General features: G+C 50.2%; 3 protein-coding genes across 10 annotated transcripts; 2 read left to right on the top strand and 1 right to left on the bottom strand.

Annotated features, from left to right (window-relative positions):
• Positions 1-7,055: 7,055 nt before the first annotated feature.
• TTC24 (tetratricopeptide repeat domain 24) lies at positions 7,056-14,136 on the top strand. 7 transcript variants are annotated; one of them, XM_007976788.3, is made up of 11 exons: positions 7,056-7,168; positions 8,776-9,485; positions 9,646-9,849; positions 10,455-10,583; positions 10,749-10,861; positions 11,186-11,257; positions 12,215-12,312; positions 12,463-12,569; positions 13,287-13,383; positions 13,549-13,704; positions 13,806-13,999. In XM_007976788.3, exons 2-11 carry the CDS (start codon positions 8,780-8,782, stop codon positions 13,885-13,887), a joined length of 1,764 nt encoding a protein of 587 aa, XP_007974979.2. In that variant the 5' UTR covers positions 7,056-7,168; positions 8,776-8,779; the 3' UTR covers positions 13,888-13,999. The 7 variants fall into 7 exon arrangements, with proteins under 7 accessions (XP_007974979.2, XP_072864376.1, XP_072864375.1 ...); XM_073008275.1 differs by having other exon boundaries at positions 11,189-11,257; positions 13,287-13,704; XM_073008274.1 differs by having other exon boundaries at positions 13,287-13,704.
• Positions 14,137-19,595: 5,459 nt separating this feature from the next.
• Positions 19,596-22,149, top strand: NAXE (NAD(P)HX epimerase). The gene is made up of 6 exons (XM_007976739.3): positions 19,596-19,835; positions 19,950-20,058; positions 20,214-20,324; positions 20,406-20,519; positions 21,251-21,398; positions 21,732-22,149. Exons 1-6 carry the CDS (start codon positions 19,597-19,599, stop codon positions 21,932-21,934), a joined length of 924 nt encoding a protein of 307 aa, XP_007974930.3. The 5' UTR covers position 19,596; the 3' UTR covers positions 21,935-22,149.
• GPATCH4 (G-patch domain containing 4) lies at positions 21,828-27,235 on the bottom strand. 2 transcript variants are annotated; one of them, XM_007976740.3, is made up of 7 exons: positions 27,135-27,235; positions 26,600-26,673; positions 26,406-26,498; positions 26,214-26,300; positions 24,243-24,334; positions 23,936-23,986; positions 21,828-23,698 (listed from the first exon to the last, which is right to left on the bottom strand). In XM_007976740.3, exons 1-7 carry the CDS (start codon positions 27,211-27,213, stop codon positions 22,849-22,851), a joined length of 1,326 nt encoding a protein of 441 aa, XP_007974931.3. In that variant the 5' UTR covers positions 27,214-27,235; the 3' UTR covers positions 21,828-22,848. The 2 variants fall into 2 exon arrangements, with proteins under 2 accessions (XP_007974931.3, XP_072864374.1); XM_073008273.1 differs by lacking the exon at positions 26,214-26,300.
• Positions 27,236-27,756: the final 521 nt, after the last annotated feature.

Genomic DNA, 27,756 nt, shown 5'->3' with positions numbered 1-27,756 from the left:
TCCTGTTCACACCGCTTAGAATCCTGGGATTTGTAGTTCCAGGCCGCGGAGCAGGGCCGCCCACGTGCCGGGAGAAGAGGCGCACCAGGCCGGGGCAGTACCGTTCCCCTTACAGCAGTTCCTCGCCTTGTTCCTCCCAGGCTCCTTTTCTGCTAAACAATCTTATTCTAGCTGCTGTCCCTGCCTTTGTCTCCAACTAGGATTCCCATTAACCCCTACTCCGCTTCCTATGTGTTCCCAAGTCTGGCTAACCTGTGAGCCTACTTGGTGCTACCCACTAAGCTAAGTGATGCGAATACAGAGATGTATAAGCGCAGTGAATGCTCTAAAAAAGTTTGCTGTTGGCCGGGCGCGGTGGCTCGAGCCTGTAATCCCAGCACTTTGGGAGGCCGAGGTGGGCGGATCACGAGGTCAGGAGATCGAGACCATCCTGGCTAACAGGGTGAAACCCCGTCTCTACTAAAAAATACAAAAAACTAGCCGGGCGAGGTGGCGGGCGCCTGTAGTCCCAGCTACTCGGGAGGCTGAGGCAGGAGAATGACCGGAACCCGGGAGGCGGAGCTTGCAGTGAGCTGAGATCCGGCCACTGCACTCCAGCCTGGGCGACAGAGCGAGACTCCGTCTCAAAAAAAAAAAAAAAAAGTTTGCTGTTCTGACACGAGTGATAGACATACAGTCAAATAAATTAGAGGTCTGTGATGCACAGAGGGAGGGAGTCATTGCTGTGATTAAGAGCAGCGAATGACAGGGAAGACGTCCTAGTGGAGGTGACAGCTGATTTGGGTTTAGAAGTGAAAGAGAATTCATCAGATTGAAGAAGAGAGGCAGTGCAGTCAGTGGAAAGAGCATGTGCAAGAACAAGAAGGTGAGTTCGGGAACTTATACTCGGTTCAGTTTTAGAGGAGAACAAAGCTCAGCCAGGGAGAGGTCAGAAGGGATCCTGGAGGCACAGGGTCAGGTCCAGTAGCACCTTGGGCACCATGCTAGGGCCCTGGCATGGGGTCTGGTGAACAGTCACCAACCAAGGAACACTTTAGACATAGGTCAGAGCCAGATTTGTCTTTTAAAAAGAGCCATCTTATAGCAGGGGATTGGAAGGGGGTGAGACTAGGGACAAAGACCAGCTGGAAGGCTACTGCAGTAGCACAGAAGAGAGATAATAAGAGCCTGAACTAGGCTGGGCGTGGTGGCTTACACCTGTAATCCCAGCACTTTGGGAGGCCAAGGCGGGTGGATTAATTGAGGTCAGGAGTTCGAGACCAGGCAGGCCAACGTGGCAAAACCCCATCTCCAGTAAAAATACAAATATTGGCCGGGCATGGTGGTGTATGCCTGTAATCCCAGCTACTCAGGAGACTGAGGCAGGAGAATTGCTTGAACCCGGGAGGCAGAGGTTGCAGTGAGCTGAGACTGTGCCATTGCACTCCAGCCTGGACGACAGAGTAAGACTCCATCTCAAAAAAAAAAAAAAAAAAAAAAAAGAGCCTGAACTAATAAAAAATAATTATGACACCAACAACTATGCTGAAAAAATATTATCTGATAGGTTTCACCATCTTGTATTTCTCCTTTTACCCTTTCCCCACACTCCATCCAAGCAACCAAGCAGCCTAGGCTTATAGCTTGGGCAGGTAGGAGAGGAGAATGTGAAAGAACAGAAAACAGAAATCCATACCTAAAGCCTTCAGAGGAACAGAGGAGACTCAAGGGCTGAGACAAAACTGGGAAAAGTATGATTTGAAGAGAGCGGATGCCCCCTTGAAGATCTGAGGGATTCCCCTTACCTCTCACCAGCTGGGGGAAATAGAATCTAGATGTTGGTGGCTCAGGGCACCTGGGGTCCCATTCTTTGCTTCCTGGAAAGGACCCTAGGTGTACAGGACCCTGAGAAAGAACAGTTGTAATAATAAGCCAGGCAGACAATAGACAACTTTGCAGAAATTCCTGACCTAGCCAGAAAGGAAGTATCTGAATGAATGACTCCCCTCTTCTGCTTGGTCCCTGGGCTTGAAAGGGCCAGGTAGATGAGAAGAAAGAAGGTGTCAGTGGACACCTTTGTGAATAGATGCCTGAGGACCAGATGAGCCTCACCTTGGCATCATATACCTCCCCCTACTTAGACTCCACCCTGGGGAAAAGGAGGGGGCAAATCCCCAAACTGATTCACATTGTTCCCATCATCCCAGTGGAATCAGGGCTTGAAACGGAAGTTGAGTAGAGATGAATTTCCTCCACACCAGAGTTATGGACCAACAAACATATAGTGTTTACTATATGATAGGTACTATATTTAGCATCCTCTTACAAGAACTGTCTTATTTAATCTTTACAGTACAGATTAGAAACTGAGGCTTAGAAAGGTCACACAGCTAATAATGGGTAGAGACTAGAGCTAAGTGCAGATAGTTGCACCCCAAGCTTGAGTGTTTTTTTTTTGTTGTTGTTGTTGTTGTTGTTGTTTTCTGAGACAAAGTCTCAATCCGTTACTCAGGCTGGAGTGCATTGGCACGATTTCGGCTCACTGCAACCTCCACCTCCTGAGTTCAAGCAATTCTCCTGCCTCAGCCTCCCAAGTAGCTGCGATTACAGGTGCCCACTACCATGCCTGGCTAATTTTTTTGTATTTCTAGTAGAGACGGGGTTTCACCATTTTGGCCAGGCTGGTCTCAAACTCCTGACCTCAGGTGATCCGCCTGCCTCAGCCTCCCAAAGTGCTGGGGTTACAGGCATGAGCCACCACGCCTGGCCCCAAGCTTGAGTTTTTAACCACTATATACTATACCACCTCCAAGGCATGAGACTGCAGTACAAAGGGTATACTAGAGGAGGATTTCAAAGGTAGAATCAACAGGCTGGGATTGAGAGCCAGAGAAGGAGTCAAGAATGAACGGCTCCTCGGTTTCTGGTTTGGAGACTCGGTTGTTGGTCTACTATTAACACTGAGAACACGGGAACGGTACAGTTAGGGAACTGTGAGTTTCACTTGGACAGGTTATATCTACAGGTATACATTTAGAAATTATCAGTCCATCAGTGGTGTTAAAATCACAGGAGTCAGTGAAATGTTCTTAGAAGAGTATATAAAGTAAGAAGAGAAAATAGCAAAGGGCAGTACGTTGGGGGACACTAGCATTTAAGAGGCAGACAGAGGGCCCAGCAAAGGAGATGCAAATGGAATTTTCAGAGAAGGAAAGAGAGAGCCAGGAAACAGAACGTTATGGAAGCCAGGTGAAAAAAGAGTGCAAGGATGTGGTGGATACAGAAAGGAATCAAACAAGAAAATGATTCAGAAATGATTGCTGGATAATTGGGAGGTCATTGGAGCCTTGGTGAGAACAGTTTCAGTCCCTGCCCTCTCCCTAAATCATCCTCCCTTCTTAAGGGAAGCCTACTGAGTGAAGGACAAACTGAGCTGCATATTTGGCCCTGACCAGGCTGTGGTAGCATCTTAAAGGCCCAGCTGTCTGCAGAAGCTGCGGACAGCTGGGTTAGCCTGCCTTGGGCATGGGACTCAGGACACACCACCCCAAAATATGACTGTAGGAAACTGTAATATGCCACCTCAAAATATACTTCTTTGGCATATTTTGAGCAGGTTATTCTGAGAAACTGCAGACATAGGAGTAGCTCTGAAAAGTTGTCCTTTCATAAAAGAAATTTATATCTGTAAAGGAAATCTACATTAGTAAAGTATCTGTATCAGGAAGAGGGCTGCTCTGAGATAACTTTTGTTTGTCCTAGCCGGACAACCTCTGTTCACCATGCACTTGCTCCCCTCACCCTCCAATAACTTGGATCAACACCACCCCCGAGATGCCCCAACCTCTATTCCTTTCTGTAGCTGGGGATGCTATATAAACGTCAATCATCTGACCTTTCTTTGAGTCCCATGTGTTATGGGACTCCTGTGTATATGCACATACAGTCATGAGCCTCATAACAATGTTTTGGTCAACAACAAATCACATATACAATGGTGGTGCCATAAGATTATAAGAGACCTAAAATATTCCTATCACCTAGTGATGTTGTAGCCACCCTAACATCTTAGTACAACACGTCACTCACATGTTTGTGGTGATGCTGGTGTAAACAGACCTACCGTGCTGCCAGTCATATATATATGTATAGTAATGTCCTAGGCTGGATATGGTGGCTCATGCCTGTAATCCTAGCACTTTGGAGGCTCATGCAGGAGGATTACTTGAACCCAGGAGTTCAAGGCCAGCCTGGACAACATAGTGAGACCCTGTCTCTACACGAAAAAAAATTTTTTAAGTTAGCTGGGCATGGTGGCACACGCCTGTAGTCCCAGCTAGTCAGGAGGCTAATAGGGAGGATTACTTGAGCCCGGGAGGCCAAGGCTGCAGTGAGTTGTGATTTCACCACTGCACTCCAGCCTGAGTGACAGAGAGAGACTCTGTCTCAAAAAACAAAAACATAAACAAAAAATAGTAATGTCCTAGGCCTTCACGTTCACTCACCACTCACTCACTAACTTGTCCAGAGTAACTTCCAGTTCTGCAAGTTCCACTCATGGTGAGTGCCCTATACGGGTGTACCATTTTAAATCTTTTTTTTTTTTTTTTTTTTTTTTTTTGAGACAGGGTCTCCCTTTGTCACCCAGGCTGGAGTGCAGTGGTGTGATCTCAGCTCCCTGCAACCTCCGCCTCCTGGGTTCAAGCAATTCTCCCGCCTCAACCTCCCCAGTCGCTGGGATTACAGGTGTGTGCCACCACGTGCAGCTAATTCTTGTATTTTTAGTAGAGACAGGGTTTCACCATGTTGGCCAGGCTAGTCTCGAACTCCTGGCCTCAAGTGATCTACCCACCTCAGCCTCCCAAAGTTCTGGGATTACAGGTGTGAGCAACTGCACCCCACTTAAATCTCTTATACCATCTATTTAGGGTACTTCTTCTGTTTAGATATGTTTAGATACACAAATATCATTGAATGACATTTGGTGACAGTATTCAGGAGAGCAACATGCTGTACAGGTTTGTGGCCTAGGAGCAATAGGCTATACCAGAGAGCCTGGGTGTGTAGTAGGCTACACCATCTAAGTTTGTGTAAGTACACTCTATGATGTTTGCACAACGATAAAATCACCTAATGATGCGTTTCTCAGAACATATCCCTGTTGCTAAGCAAAGCATGACTGTAATTAAAATGGTTTTTCTCCTGCTAATCTGTCTTGTGTCAATTTAATTTGTAGCCCAGCCATAGAATCTAGAAAGGTAGAGAGAAGCCATTTTTTCACTCTGCCACAGCACCATCTGTAGCACCCAGCACTAGGCCTGCACATAGCAGGCATTTAGCAAAGGCTGCAGGCCAAATGCAGGTGAGCCCCATCACTTCATAATTTTGTTTCTGGCAAAGCCCTCTTTACTTAAAAGAGGACTTTCCCTAGGCAATGAGGACGTTTGCTTTCTGATGCAGGCCACCCTCGGTGAGTTAGGGCATTATATTCCCATCGTCCTGCGGCCTGCTGTCCTCTCATTAAGCAGAAACTGTAGGTTGCAGATCAGCGGAGTTGGAAAAAGGAGTCTGGGGGGAGTCTCTTCTAATCTCCAGGCCTTTCCTGACTATCAACCTTTCACCCTGTTCCCAAATGTGAAACCACCACACAGAAGCACAGTATGTGAGAGAGAGAGAGAGAGAGTGTGTGTGTGTGTGAGAGAGAGAGAGACTGTGTGTGTGTGTGTGTGTGAGATAGAGAGAGAGAGAGAGAGAGAGAGAGAGAGAGAGAGAGAGAGAGTTCACTTCCAGGACAGCTCAAGCCCCATTAAAGCTTGCTATCACAGGTCAGGCCAGGTGCAGTCTGTAATCCCAGCACTTTGGGAGGCCAAGGCAGGACAATCATTTGAGCTCAGGAGTTTGAGACCATCCTGGGTAACATATCAAAACCCCATCTCTACAATAATAATAATCATAATAATAATAATGAGCCAGGTGTGGTGGCACATGCCCGTGGTCCCAGCTACTCAGGAGACTGAGGTGAGAGGATCACTTGAGCCCAGGAGGTAGAGGCTGCAGTAAGCTATGATCATCTATGCACTTCAGCCTAGATGACAGAGCAAGACTCTGTCTCAAAAAAAAAAAAAAAAAAAAAACACACAAACAAACAAACAAACAAAAAAACTTGCAATCACACAGTGTAGTGGAAGGGACCCTAGGCTACTCACCTTGAATCAAAAAACCTAGAGTTGGCCGGGCGCAGTGGCTCACGCCTGTAATCCTAGCACTTTGGGAGGCAGAGGCAGGCAGATCACCTGAGGTCAGGAGTTCAAGACCAGCCTGGCCAACATGGTGAAACCCAGTCTCTACAAAAATACAAAAATTAACCAGGTGTATGGCAGGCACCTGTAATCCCAGCTACTTGGGAGGCTGAGGCAGGAGAACCACTTGAACCCAGGAGGCAGAGGTTGCAGTGAGCTGAGATCGCGCCACTGCACTCCAACCTAGGCGACACAGCAAGACTCTGTCTCAAAAAAAAAAAAAAAAAAAAAAAATACTGGGCACGGTGGCTCACGCCTGTAATCCCAGCACTTTGGGAGGCTGAGGCAGCTGGATCACTTGAGGTCAGGAGTTTGAGACCAGCCTGGCCAACATGATGAAACCCCATCTCTACTAAAAATACAAAAATGAGCTGGTCTTGGTGGCGTGCAACTGTAATCCCAGCTATACGGGAGGCTGAGGCAGGAGAATCACTTGAGCCCGGGAGGCGGAGGTTGCAGTGAGCCGAGATGGTGCCACTGAACTCCAGTCTGGGTGATAGAGACTCCGTCTCAAAAAAAACCTAGTCTAACCCCAGCTACATGACTGCTCTTTGACCTTAGTTAAATCACATCTGCTGTTTGAGGCTTGGTCCCCTCCTCTGTGAAATGAGGGGACGAAGTAGATGATATCTGGGGGTATAACTAGTAAGCGCCCCTCTGATGCCTTGATTCATTTCTTGAAGTGAGGGACTTGAGGGGGTGTGTCTGCAGCACTATCGAGGTTTAGCACTAAGATACGGCCCCAGAACTGCCACTCAAATAATTCCCTAGGAGTGGAGGGTGGTACCTGGTTGTCTAGTAACCTCCAGGGCTTTGAGCTAACAGCTAGGGAGGTAACCCAAGCCGGAGGGGCCATTCCAGAGAGACAGCTGCGGAGAAGACCCAAGGAGGTAAGGTGTCCTGCAGTGGGTGTCCCCACACTGCATGGGGGTAGTCAGGAATGCCCTGGAGTGGAAGGCCTTGAAAAGGCAGGATTTCTGGGTGTTCTTAGAAGTGAGGGGAATTTCTTTTAAAAGAGACTGTTTTTCCTCTGCCTGCTCCTTCTAAAAAAGGGGGAAAAAGAATAAAATGGGAGGGGTCAAGAGCCCAGGGCCTGGGTCTTCTCCACTCTTTTTTCCGTCTCCTGGGAGAAGAGTTCATGAAAAGCCTTTGCCCTTCGAGGGGAAAGATACTAACAGGATATACAAGCTGATGAGATGCTTGTATTCGGGAGGCTCTGGAGACCAGAGCAGAAGGCTGGGGGCCTGGAACCAGCCAGCAGACAGAAAGCAGAAGAAATGGAGAGAGAGAGCTTCTCCTTGAGCTAGGGAAGGGGCAGTAAATGGATGTTCCATCCCACACCACACTCCTTTTCAGAGAATCCTGCTCTCCTGGAGGTTGGCTCCTTGCCAATTCAGGAGCCTCCTCACCCTAGGGTCCCCAGTGCCTAGTGTGACTCCCAGCACATAGCAGGGACTTACTGAGTGCTTGTTGAACTGACCTAAACTACATCTTGAGATTAGATAGCAGAAGTACCCAGATGATGAGTGGGTGGGTATTAGTAGAGGCACAGTGTGAAGGAGGTTATGGAGGAGAGGCCCTGCATATGTGGTTCCTTCATCTATTTATTTGCAGTTGTTTTTTTTTTTTTTTTTTTTTTGAGATGGAGTCTCGCTCTGTCACCCAGACTGGAGTGCAATGGCATGATCTCAGCTCACTGCAACCTCCACCTCCCAAGTTCAAGCAATTCTCCTGCCTCAGCCTCCTAGGTAGCTGGGATTACAGGTGTGCACCACCACGCCCGGCTAATTTTTGTATTTTTAGTAGAGACAGGGTTTTGCCATGTTGGCCAGGCTGGTCTCTATCTCTTGACCTCGTGATCTGCCCACCTCAGCCTCCCAAAGTGCTGGGATTACAGGTGTGAGCCACTGCACCTGGCCTATTTGTTCATTCTAAAAACATTTGTATGGTGGTAACATATATATAACATACAATTTACCATTTTAGTCATTTTAAAATGTGCAGTTCAGTGGCATTAAGTATGCTCACATTATTGTGCAATCAACACCAGCATCCATCTCCAGAACTTTTTCATCTCCTTCCAAAAACATTTATTGTGAATCTACTATGTGCCAGACCCTGCAAGTTGCTCCAAATCTAGTAGCAGGGGGAAGACAAGAAAGTCATCAACTCTGACCCAGTGTGATAAATGCTATAAAAGACATAGGCATCAGGTGCTATGGGACCACAGGAGTACCCAGCTGGTTGAGAAGAAGGTGTGTTCTGAAGCAAGCTGTTACTTGACTTGAGTCTTGAAGGAGGACTAAGAATTAGGACGTTAGAGTGAGAGTGGACATGGTACCCAGTGGGACAGAAGAAACAAAGTGAGAGGTCAGAGAGCAATCCTTGAAACCCTGAGGGTCATGCTAGGGCAGGGTAGAGCTGAATTTCTCGAAGGAGGTCCTGCTCTAGAGGAAGCCAAGGCTGACATACTGATCCCTCTGTTCCCCTCTGTCAGCTCTATGTCTTCCCCCAACCCTGAGGATGTGCCCCAGAGGCCAGAGCCTGAGCCTTCAAGCTCCAATAAGACAAAGAAGAAAAGAAAGTGGCTGCGGCAAGAAGCCAGCATCCAAGCCCTCACCAGGGCTGGCCACGGGGCCCTTCAGGCTGGCCGGAACCATGAAGCCTTGAACAACTTCCAGAGGGCCTTCCTTCTGGCCTCTAAGACCCCACAAACCGGGGACACCTTGGTGCTCCGGGCCTGCGCCTTCAACCTGGGGGCTGCCTATGTGGAGACTGGGGACCCAGCCAGAGGCCTTGAGCTGCTCCTGCGAGCCCACCCTGAAGAGAAGGCACAGGGCAGGCGTCATGGAGACCAGTGTTTCAATGTGGCTTTGGCCTACCATGCCCTTGGCGAGCTGCCTCAAGCTTTGGCCTGGTACCACAGGGCCCTGGGCCACTACCAGCCACAGGGTGACCAGGGAGAAGCCTGGGCAAAAATGGGAGCCTGCTACCAGGCTCTGGGACAGCCTGAGCTAGCAGCCGACTGCCTGCGGGAAGCAAGCCGGGCCTATGTCCAAGAGAGGCAGCTGCAGGCCGCAGCCCTGGCACTGGGGGCTGCGGCAGGATGTATGCTGAAGAGTGGGCGGCATCGGGTAGGGGAAGTTGTGCAGGTGCTGGAGAAAAGCCGGAGGCTTGCCGAGAGGAGCACTGAGAGGGGACTGCTGGGTGAGATCTTTGGGCAGGGACGGTGTGGGATCTGGGGAGACACAAAGCCTGGTGCTATTCAGAGGGCTGGGTTTGGGGAACCCTGGAGGATTGGATAGGGGCTGTACCAGCCTTATTTATATCTGGTCCGGCTATCAGTGACCCTGGCTATGCCCTCTAGGGCACCTCTATAATGATCTAGGCCTGGGCTACTCCCAGCTCCGGCTGTTTCCGCTGGCTGTGGAGGCCTTCCTGCAGGCCCTTCCTCTGTGCTGGGTGCCAGGAGAGCAGGCCACAGTGCTAAGAAACCTTGGGATGGCCCACAACGCCCTTGGCAACTATCAAGAAGCTCAGGAGTTTCACCAGAAGGCTGCTGACCTGCATGGTGGGTGCCCGGGGCCGGGGAATGGGACTGGGACTAAGACACTAAGAAGGGTTTCCAAAAGGGGCCCCAAGGCTTAAGGGTGGATGGCCCTTTGGGACCACTTATGGAGCCTGAAAATCCATAACCAGTGGGGGAGAGCTGGAAGTGCAGGAGATGGGACAGTCAGACAGGACAGAGGGTTGTGGGCCCAGAGGCCGAGACTTCAGGGTTGGGAAGGCAGCAGTGGGCAGGGGGAAGGGTACTGGCTGGGAGAGGAGGCCTGAAGTGGAATTCAGCCCCTCTGCTGACTGTGTGACATTCAGGAATCACTTTCACTTTCCGAGCTTCAGTTTTCGCATTTATAAAAACAGGGCCATTAATACCTGCCTTGCCTGTATCACAAGGTTGTTGCCTGACTCAAACTAGCCAGGTGGAGGCACCCACACCAGAGCTCAGGATGGGTCCAGGCTGGGAGTGGAGGGTTCAGGCCTTCTCGGATGCATCTGGAGTGTGCTGGGGCTGGGCACCAGGCCTCCTGGGAGCTCTGTCTTGGTTGCTGGAGGGCGGAGTCCTAATGTCCCAGCAGCCAGAGTCCCCTCTGAGGATGGGGTGGGCTCTGTCCTCAGGCTCTGTGGGGCAGCGGTGGGAGCAGGGCCGGAGCTTTGGCAGCCTGGCCTTTGCGTTGAGCCAGCTGGGGGACCACAAGGCTGCCAGAGACAACTACCTGCATGCCCTGCAGGCTGCCCGCGACTCTGGTAAGCGTGAGGGGGTTGGCATGTGACTGGGCCAGCGGGGAGGCTGAGGGTCCTAGGAGCTGGTGGGGAGGCAGATGGAGGGAACTGAGGGTAGGGAGTGCCTCTGAAGGCACGGGTCAGTGGGGTAGGGAGCCATGAAAGGACCTTCCAGGCTCTCTTTCTCAGGGGACATGAAGGGACAGTGGCAGGCCTGTGAGGGTCTGGGGGCTGCTGCAACCAGGCTGGGGCAGTATGACCAGGCCTTGAAGTACTATAAGGAAGCACTGGCCCAGTGTCAGGTGAGACCCTGTATCCCGGAATCCACCTCTCCCCTGCTATCCCTCTTCCGGCTGACATTCCTGCCTTCACTCCTTGCCTTCTCCCACAGCATCGGACACACTGTGTGCTAGGTGTTGGGATACTATTGTGAGGAAGAGTCCATCACCGTCCGCAATTCTGGGCAGGTGGTGGCAGGACCCTGGGAAAGGCATGGGGATGGGGTAGAAGAGAGGGGGAAACAAAGTCCCGCTCCCTCCTCCCTTTCCTGCTTCCTTCTTCCCCAACCCCCAGAGGACCACAAAGTCCAAGCATTCCCCATTACCCTATTATCACCCTCTTCCCAGAAGGAGCCAGATTCTGTGCGAGAACGGCTGGTGGCCAAGCTGGCAGACACCGTGAGGACGCACTTGGCCCAGGTGGGGCTGGTCACACCCTGGTGAGATGACACCTGAGACAAGGAGATGGGGGTGGAGAGAGGTTACCCAGAGAAGGGGTTGGTGGTAAGCAGAGCCGATGTTCCCTGGGATGCGGCGCGCTTGGCAGCTCATCTGTGTTCATCCGCCTTGAGCCTGCGCATGAGATATGTCACTTTCCAGGGGTGGGAGGTGGGTGTGGGACTGCGGCATGTCTCCAACACAAGGGCTGATATGTAGGTGATTAAAAATAAATAAATAAATTTAAAAGAATCGGTAGACCATGTGTGCAAGGAGGTAGAAAGTTTCAAGTCCTTGACTGCAGTTCCCTAAATGGCCACAGGATGGAGATGTGCTCCAAGGAAGTCCCTCTCTCCCGTCTTTAAGTCTCTAGAGTTCATTTCTCTGTGGGTCTCCACCGTGTTACTCCTTCCCTGTCTCTGCTTTAACTTGTTTCTATCTCCGGGTCTCTTTGTATGATTCGTTGACTCTCCAACCGCCTCCTCCTTCACATTTTCAGACAACCCCAGAAAACCTCTTCCCACTCCAGGAATTGAAATTATACTTTAATATTTATATGTATGTAATAGATTTTATGCTCCCGCATTTTAAAGATCACATTTAAAGACACCATATTTAAAATCTGCAAGAAAAATTAAATTGCCTGGTACAGGCAGAGGATTGGATTGAGGGGTCAGAATACCTGGGTCCCAGCCAATGTCTGCCACCTACTTTCTGTGACTTTACCATATCAGGCCCCAGAAGGGATGGGGTGGCCGTTAGACGCTGGCCAGGTCTGCTAGTCCCTAAATCTGAATTCAAGCTTGAGAGTTACTAGCAGGGACCTTAATAGAACAAAGAACCTCACCCCAGAATTGTATTCTCCGAGACCCTGGCACACACATAGCTGGGATGGCCATTTTTCTCAGACCTAGTCCCTCTACTCCCCTTCATTCCCAGACCTCGGCTCCAGGAAGACTCCAGGCTCCAGGTGGGGCCAGCCAGGTGGAGGGGACCCCAGCAAAGGCAGGAAGCAGTGCAGCAGGTGCCCAGCACAGGTGAGGGTGGGAATGGTGCAGCAGGGATGTATGCAGCCTCTGCAGGGTGTTGGGGGCTGTCGCAGTGGGGTAGGACCTCATGCATACCCCCAGGGAGGAGGGGACTGGTGTCACTCTGCCAAGCTGTGCCCTCGTTCCTTGCCCCTACAGATCTTCCAGCGGGTGGGAAGATGAAGAGTTTGAGGAGGGCCACCAGGAGAAAAAAGAGGAGAGGTCGGCAAACGTTCCCATGAGGGCTGGGCCGGGGAGACTGGAGCGTGAGTTGATGTAGAGTATTCCTGGTGGTGCCTCTCCGCACTGCAAATGTGGCACTCCCGCCCCCACCTGCCTGCCTCCACTTCTTACACCCATCCTGCCATCCCGCCTTCCTGTTGTCATTTCTCTGAGGCCTGGCACAACTTCGCACCACCCCTGACCCTGACTGTCCCAGTTCACAACTCCCCAACAGCCCTCCCCTGATTTTTGCTTGTCTCTCAAGGCCCTGGACCATTTTCCCTGAACTCTTTCTAGAACTGCCTCTTTCTTCCTGCTCTCATGGCTTTCCTAACTTCTAGAACTTTGCATCTTGGACCCCAGGGTTTTGTTGAAAGCCTACTTTATGCCCAACACAGCACTGGGCGCTGCTTGTAATCCCCAGCTCACTACTCAATAGCCTCTCCCACAAAGACTTGCAACTCGGGGAGCAGAGTTCCTTGCTACTTATTGAGTTGACCTGAATTTACTGATGTCTCCTTTTCAGTGTGTTTCCTTCCAGGCACAGTGAATCATTCCCACCATCTAGCTTCTAGTTGCCCCATGTTTACCAAGCACTTGCCCTGCAGAGGGCCAGTCCTCGGCAAAGCCTCCGTGTATAGTGAGCAGTGCCTCCCCTGACACCGCCCCAACTCCTGGTTCTTCTCCAGAGCTTTTTTCCACCATGATAGTTCTCGGTGCAGAGAGGCATGTGATGAATGTGTCTGTCCTTCTCCATCTAGGTCCAGGACCCAGGGCCCATTTTCCATTTGTAGGTCGAGGCCCTCCCAGAGCGGAGTACCCTAGCATCCTGGTACCCAATGGCCCTCAAGTCAATAGGTGGGTCCTTGGGGGAGAGCAGGAGGCCTGGAGAATAGCAAAGAAAGTAGAATATGTGGCTTGGGATGATATTAATGGAACACGACTGCTGTTGAAGTTACGGGAAGCTGGGATCTCATGCTTGGGATATAGGGCCCCGAGCTCCCCTTTGTCTTTGCCCTTTAGCAATGTGAACAACTCTCACCCAGCTCTGGAAGCCCGGGGTATGCCCTGCTTCCTGAATGGCCTGATGATAGGCCTCAGTGAAAGACAGGGTGCTGCAGGATGGGGGGATATGAAGCTTAAGCCAACTCCCTCCTTCTCTGGAGCCCACCAGCAGAGGTAAGGGCCAAATAGGGCAAAGGAAGCTGAAGCCAGGGCAGGCTGCCTCCTGCTGTCTCCCCAGTCACCCCTACTGGCAAGCCCCTCCCTGCCTTTTTCAGGTCATCCAAGTGGCCCAGGGAAAGCCTCAGCAGGAGCTGCCAGAGGAGACCCATGGAGTCGGGCATCTGCACTATCGTGTGACCTCCCCCTGCCGGCCGCAGCCCTCATCGCTGAAGCACCTGCCCAACATGCACATGCTAGGGGGTCCTGGGGACCAAGCCTCTTCCCAGTTGCTCAGCCCTGCAGGGGCGCGGAACACAGTGCAGCTCGTGGACTCCTGAGGATGCTGGGCAAGGGCTTTTTGCAGGCTCGGCCCTGAGAGGTTCTGTTTGTTCTTCCTTGGGAGTTTTGGAGCAGTAGGTAAAATAAAAAAGGAAAATGGATGGCAAATTCCCTTTGTCTTTCTGGATCCAAATCTTATGATTGCTAGGGGCCTGGGAGTTCTAAAAACTGACTTCGTGGTCAAGTAGCTTTGGAGTCACTGACTGTCTCCAGACCTCCATTTTTGCCTATGGGAAATGAGGATATAATACTACAGAAGAGGCATCTTACCCAACCGATGCACCCTACTTCCTCTGTGAAACATAGAGGATGCTGGGCGCAGGCCTAGGCTGTAGCCTGTTGGACAGCTCCTGCCAGCAGCCACAGGAACAATGATGTGATGTAACATGTCCCAAGTACTTAGCTCATGCCCCACCCTATTCTAGGTGCTTCACAAGTGTATTCTCCTCTAATCCTCACAACAAATATATGAGGTGCTATTATCATCCCCTTTCACAAATGAGGAAAATAAGGCACAAAGCTTCAGTAGTCTGAATTCCCAGATCACATAACTAGTATGTAGAGAAGTTGGGAATCAAATCCAGGCAGTGAGCACTTTCTAGAATGCTGTGCAGTTCCACTCCCCCAGCTAAGCCCTTGCTTACCCAGAGGCAGTTGTGATTTAATACCAAGTGTGTTTATGCCCATTGTGTGTGTTACTGTAATTCATAATTTAATTAAATACTATATACATTGATGAACAGGCCAGGTGAAATGGCTCATCCCTGTAATCCTAGCACTTTGCGAGGCCAAGGTGGGAGGATTGCCTGAGCCCAGGAGTTTGAGACCACCATGGGCAACATAGTGAGACCCCATGTCGATGTAAAAGAAAATGTATCTTTAAAAAAAAATAAATTGATGAACTGAGAGTGGAAAACAAATCACTGTTTCTATAAAAACTAAGTTGGGGCCGGACGTGGAGGCTCAAGCCTGTAATCCCAGCACTTTGGGAGGCCGAGATGGGCGGATCACGAGGTCAGGAGATGGAGACCATCCTGGCTAACACGGTGAAACCCTGTCTCTACTGAAAAATACAAAAAACTAGCTGGACGAGGTGGTGGGCGCCTGTGGTCCCAGCTACTCGGGAGGCTGAGGCAGGAGAATGGTGTAAACCCGGAAGGCGGAGCTTGCAGTGAGCTGAGATCCGGCCACTGCACTCCAGGCTGGGCGACAGAGCGAGACTCCGTCTCAAAAAAAAAAAAAAAACAAAAAAAAACAAAACTAAGTTGGATCCTTAGAAGACTCGACTAAAGTAAGTTACTTTTTCTGTATTATTATTATTCTTTATAATAATATATTTTTCCTCCAGTGATGGAGGAAAAAGTGAGTTTATTTATTTATTTATTGAGACAAGGTCTTGCTCAGGCTGTAGTGCAGTGGCACGATCACATCTTACTGCAGCCTCAAACCCCTGGGCTCAAGCGACCTTCCCACCTCAGCCTCCCACTAGGACTACAGGTGCACCACCATGCCAGGCTAATTAAAAAATACATATATGTATAGAGACAGGGTCTCACTATGTTGCCTAGGCTGGTCTCAAACTCCTGGGCTCAAGCCATCTTCCCACCTTGGCGTCCCAAAGTGTTAGGATTACAGGTGTGAGTCACTGCGCCCAGCCTGAGTGTCACTTTATTTATTTGTTTATTTATTTATTTATTTATTGAGATGGACTCTCACTCTGTCTCCCAGGCTGGAGTGCAATGGTGTAATCTCGGCTCATTGCAACCTCCACCTCCTGGGTTCCAGCGATTCTCCTACCTCAGCCTCCCGAGTAGCTGGGATTACAGGTGCATGCCACCAAGCCCGGCTAATTTTTGTATTTTCAGTAGAGATAGGGTTTCGCCATGTTGGCCAGGTTGGTCTCAAACTCCTGGCCTCAGGTGATCCTTCTGCCTCGGTCTTCCAAAGTGCTGGGGTTACAGGCGTGAGCCACTGCAGCCGACCTCTGAGTTACTTTAAGAAGCTACTGTGGGCTGGGCATGGTAGCTTATGCCTGTAATCCCAACAGTTTGGGAGGCCAAGGTGGATGGATCACTTGAGGCCAGGAGTTTGAGACCAGCCTGGCCAACACGGTGAAACCCTGTCGGTACTAAAAATGCAAAAAATTAGCTGGGGCGTGGTGGTGCACGCCTGTAATCTCAGCTACTCGGGAGCCTGAAGCAGGATAATTCACTTGAACCTGGAAGGTGGAGGTTGCAGTGAGCTAAGATCATGCCATTGCACTCCAGCCTGGGCAAGAGAGTGAGACTCTGTCTCAAAAGAAAAGATAAAAGCTGCTATGGAATTAGATGTGAGCAACAAGATTATTACAAATTGGGAGAATAATCATAAAAATATAAATAAATTCTACACTCAAGATTGCTTCAAACATGCCATTAACTGTTTCACTTTAAGGACGTAAACTGGAAATTGCAGGTGATACATAACTGGTGAGGTTTATGTAAGAAAGAAGATGAGGAATCCAGTCACAGGCTCCATCCTCAAAGAAAAGACCCTGACCACGCTTGACAGATGGAAAATTAATGTATTTTTTTAAGTTGAAATAAAATAATCCACTCCTGAGCATGTCAGATAACAGAACGTAGGGAAGGCAAAACTTTACCTCTACCCTCTTAGGGTCTCTGGCTGGGACAGAGAATTAAATTGACATAAAACAGATTAACAAGAGAAAAGCATACAGATTTACTTAATATAAATTTTATGTGACACAGGAGCCCTCATAAAGCAGTGAAGACCCAAAGAAGGAAAACCTAAATGTTTTGTACTAGGTTGAACAAAGAGCTAATTGTAGAAAAGAAGCTAAAATATATGGGGAGGCCAGTCGCAGGGGCTCACACCTGTAATCCCAGCACTTTGGGAGACCAAGGTGGGTGGATCGCTTGAGCCCAGGAGTTTGAGACCAACCTGGGCAACATGGTGAGACCCCATCTCTACAAAAACTACAAAAATTGGCCAGGTGTGGTGGTGTGTGCCTGTAGTCCCAGCTACTAGGGAGGCTGAGGCAGGAGAATCGCTTGAACCCATGAGTCAGAGGTTGCGGTGAGCCGAGATCGTGCCACTGCACTGCAGCCTGGGTGACAGAGTGAGACTCTGTCTCCAAAAAAATAATAATAATAAAATATATGGGGAGGCTAAAGGAAGATGAGAGATATTTTAATAAGGTCTGTTTATAGAGAATTCTCTCAGCTTTGACTCCCTGTCTCTGGTGATAATGTTTCCTTCCTCCTGGAGGAAGGCATTGTTCACATGGGAGTTTTCTTTCCTGCTTTCAGGAAGAAAAGGGGAGGTTAGAGCACTCTTCTTATACTTACTGTTTTTCTTTTTCTTTTCTTTCTTTTTTTGAGATGGAGTCTGGCTCTGTTGCCCAGACTGGAGTGCGGTGGCAGGATCTCGGCACACTGCAACCTCCTCTTCCCAGAATTCAAGCAATTCTCCTGCCTCAGCCTCCTGAGTAGCTGGGATTACAGATGCTTGCCACCACGCCCCACTAATTTTTTTGTATTTTTAGTAGAGATGGGGTTTCACCATATTGGCCAGGCTGGTCTCGAACTCCTGACCTCAGGTGATCCACCCGCCTCGGCCTCCCAAAGTGTTGGGATTACAGGTGTGAGCCAGTGCCTCTGGCCCTAATTTTTGTATTTTTAGTAGAGGCAGTGTTTCACCATGTTGTCTAGGCTGGTCTTGAACTCCTGACCTCAAATGATCCACCCACCCTCGGCCTCCCAAAGTGCTGGGATTACAGGCATGAGCCACTGTGCCCTGCCAAGACCTCATTTCTACAAAAAATATGAAAATTAGTCAGGTGTGGTGGCGCATGCCTGTAGTCCCAGTTACTGGAGAGGCTGAGGCTGGAGGATCACTTGATCTCAGAGGTCCAGGCTGCAGTGAGCCATGATCAGGCAGCTGCACTGCAGCCTGAGCGACAGAGCGATACCCTGTCTAAAAAACAAAAAAGACCTTCCCTTTACCTGTGTCTTAACTTGGGCTGTCACAATAAAATATCATAGATTGGATGCTCAAGCAACAAATTAATTTTCTCAGAGTTCTGGGGACTGGAAGTCAGATTAGGGTTCCAGTATGGTGACAGAGAGGAGGGGCGGGGAGAGGAAGAAAGTCTGATAAGGGCACTAATTCTACCAGACTAGGGCCTACCCCTTATACCCCAACTAATGCTAATCCCAACGGCCCTGTCTCAGAATACCATCACACTGGGGGTTAGGGCTTCAACATATGAATTTGTGAGGGGGGAAGGAACACAAACATTGAGTCCATAGCAGTCTGGATAATTATCTTTATCTTAGTGCCTTGATGGTAACTGGTTTGTTACTCTCCAACCTTTTCCCCTAACCATGCGACAGAGTGTGTTTGCGTTCTCAAAACCACTCAGGTAAACTCTACTCCTCTCAAGACTTCTAGTGAAACATCATGGTGACCTGGAGCTGTCATGCGCGTCCGTGTGAGGAGACCACCAAACAGGCTTTGTGTGAGCAATAAAGCTTTTTAATCACCTGGGTGCAGGCGGGCTGAGTCCGAAAAGAGAGTCAGCAAGGGAGATAAGGGTGGGGCTGTTCTATAGGATTTGGGTAGATAAAGGAAAATTACAGTCAAAGGGGATCTGTTCTCTGGCGGGCAGGAGTAGGGGTCACAAGGTGCTCAGTGGGGGAGCTTTTTGAGCCAGGATGAGCCAGGAAAAGGACTTTCACAAGGTAATGTCATCATTTAAGGCAGGTACCAGCCATTTTCACTTCTTTTGTGGTGGAATGTCATCAGTTAAGGCGGGGCAGGGCATTTTCACTTCTTTTGTGATTCTTCAGTTACTTCAGGCCATCTGGGCATATATGTGCAAGTCACAGGGATGCCATGGCTTGGCTTGGGCTCAGAGGCCTGACAGAGCCTATGGTTTTAATTACATTTTAAACCATAGCTTACAGAACCTATTTAAGGATAATTTTTTATTTCCGTAGCTATTATCTCAGTAAAGGGGGTAAGTATGACTAGGGAAGTACAGCGCGATATCCTGGTAAAATAGAGGTAGGGGAAACTAATTTAGTGGAGAGGGGGCCTAAGTTACATAGGCTCGGTGGTGTAAATAACAACAGTAGCTTAATTTCTATAGCACTCCCTCTGCGCCGGTTTGCAGGCATTAGCACCTATGAAGTATGTACTCGTTTCCCTGTTGTATAGGCGAAAAACTGACACCAGCAGTTCCCCCATTCACTCAGCCTCTAAGCAGTGGGGCAGGAATAAAGGCTAACTGCTATACCATATACCTTTCTGAAAGAGTTACAAAGCCAGCACTTATTATCAAAGGGCGGTTGGGAGCAAGGTATTTCGGCGTATCTGGAAATGTGTGGCGATTTGTAAACGCTCCTGAGGAGAGCTGGGATCCCAAGTGTAAGGGAAGCTGGCCCAGGTGGGAACGGCTCCCCGGCCCAAGGGCCGCTAGAACCACAAAACTCCAGCCCCGAGCCGCTTCCGGAACCCGCGCGTGCTGGCCCGGCCTCTCCGGGGGCGGGGCGAGGGTCGCGCATGCGCCGGGGTCGGGTCGAGCCGGGCCTGGCAGGGGGCGAGTGCTCTGCGAGCTGGATGTCAGGAGTGCGGACGCTGCTGGGCCTCGGGCTGCTGGTTGCGGGCTCGCGCCTGCCGCGGATCAAAAGCGAGACCGTCGCCTGCCGCTCGGGACCCACCTGGTGGGGACCGCAGCGGCTGAACTCGGGTGGCCGCTGGGACTCAGAGGTCATGGCGAGCACGGCGGTGAAGTATCTGAGGTAGGCGCGGGTCTCGGGTGGCCTGCTCTGCCGCGGGGCGGGGCCTGGGACGGCCAGGCCACGTGCGCGACGGAGAACACGAGGGGCGGGACTCAGGCCGCGGGTTTTCCTCAGCCAGGAGGAGGCCCAGGCCGTGGACCAGGAGCTATTTAACGAATACCAGTTCAGCGTGGACCAACTTATGGAGCTGGCCGGGCTGAGCTGTGCCACAGCCATCGCCAAGGTCAGTGGCACAACTCTCGACCTTTGGGAGCAGCCAGGGAGGAGTCACTGTCCCAGCCCCCTGGCCTAGGCACAAAGGGGTGGGAGAAACAGCTGGGCCAATCTGGTCTATTACCGCCTGAAACCCCGCTGAACCACCCTTGACTCTGCCTTCAGGCATATCCCCCCACGTCCATGTCCAGGAGCCCCCCTACTGTCCTGGTCATCTGTGGCCCAGGGAATAATGGAGGAGATGGTCTGGTCTGTGCTCGACACCTCAAACTCTTTGTGAGTATGTGGGGAGGGGCTGTGGGGGAGGAGGGTGTGAGGGCTCTGGCATCTGGGGTTGAATTACCACTTTCTTCCTAGGGCTATGAGCCAACCATCTATTACCCCAAAAGGCCTAACAAGCCCCTCTTCACTGCATTGGTGACCCAGTGTCAGAAAATGGACATCCCTTTCCTCGGGGAAATGCCCTCAGAGGTAGGTGGCTCCAGTTGAATACTTCATCTCCCAGTAACCACTGCCTGTGCTCTGCTCTTCCATCGTGTTTCCAGGCTGAGCTCATTTTAGTGCCTGGTACAGAAGATGCCTAAAGGATGGTATTCAAATAAGTGTGCAAGAGCCTTCTCCCCCTTCATAAAGTGTGCTCCATGAGTCCCACACACCACCTTCTCTAAAGCTTCCCTGCCCTTTCATCTCCCTGGTCCCTCCTTCCACTCTGTAGTCAGATCCTCTTGCCCTAGCATGCAGTAAACACATGATTGCCCCTCAGAGGCCAGAGTGGCTGCCCTATCTGAAACCCTTCCTGCAGATGCATGGATTAAGGATGGGAAATTGGGTAATTTTTTTCCTTAACCCATTTTACAGATGAAGATACTGAGGTGGAGAGAAGTGGTTTGCTTAAAGTCACTGAATTGTATCATGGCAGAGCTGAAACCATAATCTGGCTCTCCTGACTCGGTCTCAGGCTATCTCACCCTGTAGCCTCCCCAGTGGCGGGCAGGCGGGCACCGAGAACAAAAACTGTCTGGTCTCAGTTTGGCCTGAATCAGTGACCAACTCACACTTTCTCTAGGCCTCAGGCTGCCCTCTGAATGAGATACAATACTTGTGTCTCTGTGAATGGTCTGCAGGTGCAGAGGACAGCCCTCTCCAGTTAAGGCTGTTTGTGCAGCTGCTGGCTCTGACATCCTTTTCCTGCTCCACCACAGCCCACGATGATTGATGAACTATATGAGCTGGTGGTGGATGCCATCTTTGGCTTCAGCTTCAAGGGCGATGTTCGGGAACCGTTCCACAGCATCCTGAGTGTCCTGAAGGGACTCACTGTGCCCATTGCTAGCATCGACATTCCCTCAGGTGCTGGGACCCGGAAGGTGGGGCAGGGGTGGGCGGAGATTGGGGCCCTACCCTCCTGACTCTTGCCCACACCAGGTCTAAAATAATTTTAGTCTAGAGGGGCAGAACACAGCTTTCTGGACCCCCATCAGGGCTGGGGAACAGCGTTCAGAAGTCCCCTTTACATGTTGGCCCCATGAAGAGACCACGGCCCAAGGGTATGTGGAGCTTGTTGGACGAGAGTTCCTCAGGTGGGAACTGAGGAGACTTCCCACTTCTCTGGGACTAGGGTAAAATAAGGTGTAGAAGGGGATGAGGCATCTGGCCTCTTCCTGAATACCACCCTCTTTTCAGGATGGGACGTGGAGAAGGGAAACTCTGGAGGGATCCAGCCAGACTTGCTCATCTCCCTCACAGCCCCCAAAAAATCTGCAACCCAGTTTACTGGTCGCTACCATTACTTGGGGGGTCGTTTTGTGCCACCTGCTCTGGAAAAGAAGTACCAGCTGAATCTGCCACCCTACCCTGACACCGCGTGTGTCTATCGTCTGCAGTGAGGGAAGGTGGGTGGGTATTCTTCCCAATAAAGACTTAGAGCCCCTCTCTTCCGGAACTGTGGAGTCCTGGGAGCTCCTCTGGCAATAAAGGTCAGTGAATGGTGGAAATCAGGGAGCAACCCTGGGGATTGGGTGCCATCTCTCTAGGGGTAACACAATGGGCAAGAGGTTGCTATGGTATTTGGAAACAATGAAAATGGACTGTTAGATGCCAAGTGAGTTGTGCTGTCCTTTACACAATTCTTACTCATTTGGGACACAGACAAGGAGCTATGTTCACTTATCAGTGTAGCAAGACTACAAGGAGGTTAACAGAAGGAATTTCCTCAAAGGGCTCCAAGAAGTATCTTCTAATTTGTATTCAGGACCTTCCCAGGCTGGGAACAGAGAGCCAGTCAGTCCTAGCCAGTTATCTCTAGGCTAGGAGCCCAAGCTGATGTTTATTATTCATTTGGTAGTGCTAGGAACTGGCAACTGTGGGCTAAATCTATCCCATAGACCTAAATTGGTGTTTTTCTTAATCTTCACAATATTTAAAAATCAGAGCACTTCACATAGGTCTACATTTTCAGCTTCTTTTAATTTTAGCAGGAATGCTCCTTCAAAGGGTATCTGCATTCCTGTTCCCACAGCCCCCAGCATTCCTTATCCTTTAGCTGCCTGGCTTCTCTAGGCACCTGAGTTTATGATCCTGGGTTAGAAGCTACAGAGGGGACTATGCTGACTCCCTCAACTAAGGGATGGTACTACCGCTTGCTCCTCTCAGCAGCTGACATCCCAGAGATCAGTTTCCTTTCTGGGAGGGACTCCTCATTGAGCGGGGGTGCAGAAGACCTGCAGACCTGCATCAGCCCTGGTCTTTGAGGTTTCAACTCCTGAAAATCAATCAATGGAGCCCCACCTTGACCAGACCTTTAGTCTCTCTTCTTCTGTTTCTTCTTTTTGGCTTTCTGGCTGATGCTGATTTCAGCTCTTTCCTTCTTGGCACGCTGCTGCCTCTTCCTCTTACCTCTGCTGCTTGAGCCAGTGTGTGCTCCGCTCTCTGCTTCCCTAGCCCCGCCATCCTCCTCATCCTTTACATCCAAGATGTCCTCCTCCTCTTCATGCTGCTGTCTTTTCTTCTTGCTTCTCCGATCACTGCATGCTCTGCTCTCTGCTTCCCTGGTTCCACCACCTAAAACAGTTTCCTTATCTCCATCTTCTAGGTTCAAGTCCTCCTCCTGTTGCCTCTTTTTTCTTCGGCTGCATGGGTCAGCGTACACTCTGCTCTCTACCTCCTCTGTCCTGACACTGCCTGCAGCCTCCTTGCCTTTTCCTCCTTCCTCCAAGACCCCCATCTTCTCTTCATGGTGCCACCTCTTCTTTTTCTTCACTTTCCTGAGGGACTGATTGGCTTGCTCTCTGCTATTCAATTCCCCAAGCCCACTTGTTCCTGCGGCATCCTCCTCCTCATTCCCTTTAGTTGTACCCTCTCTTTCATCTGAGACCTTTCCTTCTTGATGTCGCCTTTTCTTCTTCTTGCTTTTTCTGATGTTCTGCTCAGTGTGTTCTGGGTGCTTTTCATCTGCATCATTCCTTTCAGATGCTGTAGCTTCTTCCTCCTCTTTCTGCTTCCTTTTCTTTTTCTTTTTTTGGGGGAGCTTGCTCTCTGACTGTGGTTGAGGGGCCCCAGGGTCCTGGCCTTTGAGACGAGCCAGGAAGGCCTGCTCCTGGGCCTCTAGGCGAGCAAGCTTGGCCTTCATCGTGATCCCAAGACGGGCAGCCCTGAAACAGACAGGGTCCAAGTCAGAGCAAGGGTATCAGGGGAAATGGGCCTAGTCCTTAAGCCTGCAGGGAAAGTTGATGGAGGGTAGAAGGAGTCGGGAGCTGCCTATCTTCAGGCAATAGATGGGTAGGTAATAGGAATCATTTCCCTGGGGTAAAAAGAACCAAGAGGTGGCACAGGCCATGCTCAAAGGTGGGGAGAAAAGAAGGGAGCTCAAGGAGCTGACCACTACTTACTTATGTGCTGTTCGCCCTTCACAGGCTTGGAGCAGCATCTCATCAGTCAGACTGTTAGGGGAGATCGGCAGTTACAAACAGACCCGGTAGAAAGGCTCGACCTCTCCTCCTTCTAAAACATTCCTTCAACACTGAGTTCTTGTTCAGGAACCTGGCACTTTTTGAGGTACTAGCGATACAAAGATTCGTGCAACACAGTTCCACCCACCACCAAGAAGCCCCCAGTCAAGCATTAGACTTAGCCCTTTCTCTTACCATCTAAGGACATCTCTTCCCACATTCCCCAAGAGCTAAAATGAAGTCTCACATCTTTGGGGACTTGGGCCCCTGGTTGTCATCATCACTGCAGTTCTCCAAGTCTTTGTGTGGCTTCTCTCCACTTGAAGTCAACGTGGCCATCTAGGAGGGGTCACGGGGGTGGACAAGGCCTTCTCAACACCACCACCATCCCTACTCCCTTGTGGAAGCCCCCTAAGAATTCATAGCTCCCGGCAGGAGTTTGCCAGCCCCCACCATTGCTCCTTGAGGAGCCACAGGGAGGCATGCCATCCTTCTTACTTGAACTTGGATAGGAGTTGGGCTGCTGCTGCTGGGATGTGCAGCAGCTTTGCCCTCTCTGGCCTACAACTGGCTGGTGAGCAGAAGAAGAGGAAATGCTCTGGTTCATCAGGTCTTCACAGTGGACAAGTGCCAGTGACTGGCAGTAAAGATGCCCCACTCCACTCCAACCATAGTACCTGTTCATAGTACCTTCATTTAATCAGACTGAGAGTCTACCATGGGCCACAGAGTTGGGGATTCCGAGTGGAATAAGAATGAAATGGGCCCAGCCCAGATGGAATCTACATAGGCAATTATGATGGAAGTGTTGCCTGTGATAGAGGAAGGGTACTGAACTCAGACTTCAGAGAATCACTTCTAAAAGTAACTGATGTATAAGCTGAGCTCTGGAGGATAAGAAAAACTCAGCAGGTAAAGGGGGAAAGGGAGAAGAATGTCCCAAGCAGAGGGAGCAACATGTGCAATAACCTGAAGATGGAAGAATGTAGTGCCTTCAAAGAAAAGAAACAGATTGGAATCTGTTAGGCTAATGGTTAGGCTAAAGTGTAGTGGTCCTGGAGAAAAGTGAAAAAGAGATGAGGCTGGAGATGGCAGGAACAGGCATGCAGGGCCAGATAAGCCAGTCCGATAAATCTGGATTGTGTCATCCTAGGTCAAAGAAGACCCAGTGACATGATGACATTTATGTTTTAGAACACTCTGGATGCTTTGTGGAGGAGTCCATCCTCCACAAAGGTTGGGGTGGGGAGTGAGACTAGAGGTGTCCTTAGGAGGCTGCTGGAGAAAGAAATTAGGCAAGAGATGATGATGGCCTGAAGTAGGGTAGTAGATGGTAACAGAGATGTAGAGAAATGGGAAAGATTTGCTAGGTAACATGTATAGCCCTTAGCACATAATGACCATTACATGTTAGCTTCCTTCTGTTGGCACAGTAGAAAGTGGAGGCCTGAAGACCTGGGTTCCAGTCCTGTTTGCCATTGCCATTACTAGCCAGCCGTGGGCTCTTCAGCAAACCACTTTTCACCCTTTTAGCCACATCTGCAAAGCAGGGATGGTCCAGATAATCTCTCAGGTCTCCTCTGGCTTCTCTTTTTTTTTGAGACGGAGTCTCGCTCTGTCACCCAGGCTGGAGTGCGGTGGCGCAATCTCGGCTCACTGCAACCTCTGCCTCCCAGGTTCACACCATTTTCCTGCCTCAGCCTCCTGCGTAGCTGGGACTACAGGTGCCTGGGACTACAGGTGCCTGCCACCACACCCAGCCAATTTTTCTGTATTTTTTAGTAGAGAAGGGGTTTCACCATGCTAGCCAGGATGGTCTCAATCTCCTGACCTTGTGATCCACCCTCCTCGGCCTCCCAAAGTGCTAGGATTACAGGCGTGAGCCACTGTGCCCAGCCTCCTCTGGCTTCTAAGTCCTTTGAATTAGATGTCCCCTGGCCCCCCCAAAATTTGGCAGCTCCTGACTTAAAGAGACTGTACCCTACCTCTCACTCCCTATTGCTGCTCCCTTAACAGCTGGCAGGATCCATGGAACCTGAAGATCTCAATTCCTGCTGAGGGTCTGGGCAGTCTAAGTAAGCAACAGCAAGGCTGGTCACAGGATCCCACTATGTTAGGAAAGTCCTGAGAATTGATAAGGCATACAAGGCAACTGTTCAGGCCCCAGGGAGACCAGGGAAGAGAAAAAGGATGGACGCTGTTACCCAGTCTCTAATACCTTCACAAACTTCTGATACAGCAAGTTGGGCTTGGGATGATTATAACGGGTGGTCTCCTTAGAAAGGCTCCTTATCTGTACTCCATCCTGTAGAGAATTATCAGTACCAGTGAATGGGTGACATACCATGACTGCCTACCCCACAGGTCCCAGGCCCTCTGTTTCATGTGCCCATCTATCAAGAGCTTGTACCTGCCCAGTTTCCACTACCAAGTTGGCCGCAGTCTTGTTGAAGAGCTCATTCCACCAGTGGTTTGTGAACTCCTTGGCAGGGTCGTGTCCCACCTGCCAGGGGAATAAGTATGAGCTCTGAGTGTCTGCCTCACCTGCCCTCAAGGGTCCCTTCTCCCATGCATGCTAACCTTCCTCAGTCCACCCAGTCTTACCCCATGAGTGTCTTGCTTCAGTGTCACCCTGAGAGCCTGAGTGATGCCATTCTCCTTCCGGCCGAGGCCTTTGCCTGCAGAGGACAGTGAGCAACTTGGCTTATTCTCCTGCCTGCTGTGAGACCTCACAAGGCACGCCCCCCACAGGCCTCTTGCCATTTCACACACTTGACATTGGGGTATACTCTGTACCTCTCAGAAGACCTCCCAGCTCCTTTCTTTCTAATACCACTCCATATAGTCCCCTGCCTTTGTGTGAGCCTGAACTATCTCTTCCTTCATAATTCTTTTGGAAGAGAGGCCATGTCTCTTCTCTCCCCTAGTCCTCCCAACCACAACTTCTTCATTATCCACTGTCAAATTTCTTCCTTTCTTTCCTTTTCTGGGAAAGTCAGAAATTTTCTTCTGCAAATTTCCCTTTAAACTAGCTTTTCCTCCTTTAAATAAAGGAGGGCGGTAATCCAGGATGATGCCTTTCCCCTGGGCAGAAGGTAGGCAGGGAGTTGGGGGATGTAAGAGACCCCATGGGGATCACCTTGAGTCCATCCATGCTTTAACAACTGCTCCTCAGCAAACTTCATCCCACGACTCTTGACCTCTGGGGTGACATTCATGGTGAGAAAAAGGTCTCTATCCTCAGACTCTCACCAGAGAAGAAGAGGTGATATCTTCCTTTTAAGAAGAAAGGAGAAAGTGCCCAAACAGCCATCAGTTCCATCCTGACTGCTTGTTAAGAATTCTCTGCTAGTTGGGTGCAGTGGCACACACCTGTAGTCCCAGCTACATGGGAGGCTGAGGCAGGATTGCTTGAGTCCAGCCTGGGCAGTATAGCAAGAACCCCCTCTTATAAAAAGAATAAAGCAGCCAGGTGCAGTGGTTCACATTTGTAATCCCAGTACTTTGGAAGGCCAAGGTAGGAGGATCACTTGAGCCCATGAGTTCCAGACCAGTGTGGGCAACATAGTGAAACCGTCTCTAGAAAAAAATTAAAAATTAAAAAGAAAGAAAAAAGAATTATCTTTCCTGAGCCCTGGGGAGACAGAGAGGAAGGAGGTGGCCTGGTCTTTGGGGAGCTCCCTATCTGGCTACAGAAAGACCAGCATATAGAGAAGTCAAGGATGAATGGTGTCAATTCTGATACCTAAATTTATGGTGTG

The sequence above is a fragment of the Chlorocebus sabaeus genome, chromosome 20, assembly GCF_047675955.1.
Source record: "Chlorocebus sabaeus isolate Y175 chromosome 20, mChlSab1.0.hap1, whole genome shotgun sequence".
In the NCBI taxonomy this organism is placed as follows: Eukaryota; Metazoa; Chordata; class Mammalia; order Primates; family Cercopithecidae; genus Chlorocebus; species Chlorocebus sabaeus.
This window is presented reverse-complemented; position numbering and strand designations above follow the sequence as displayed.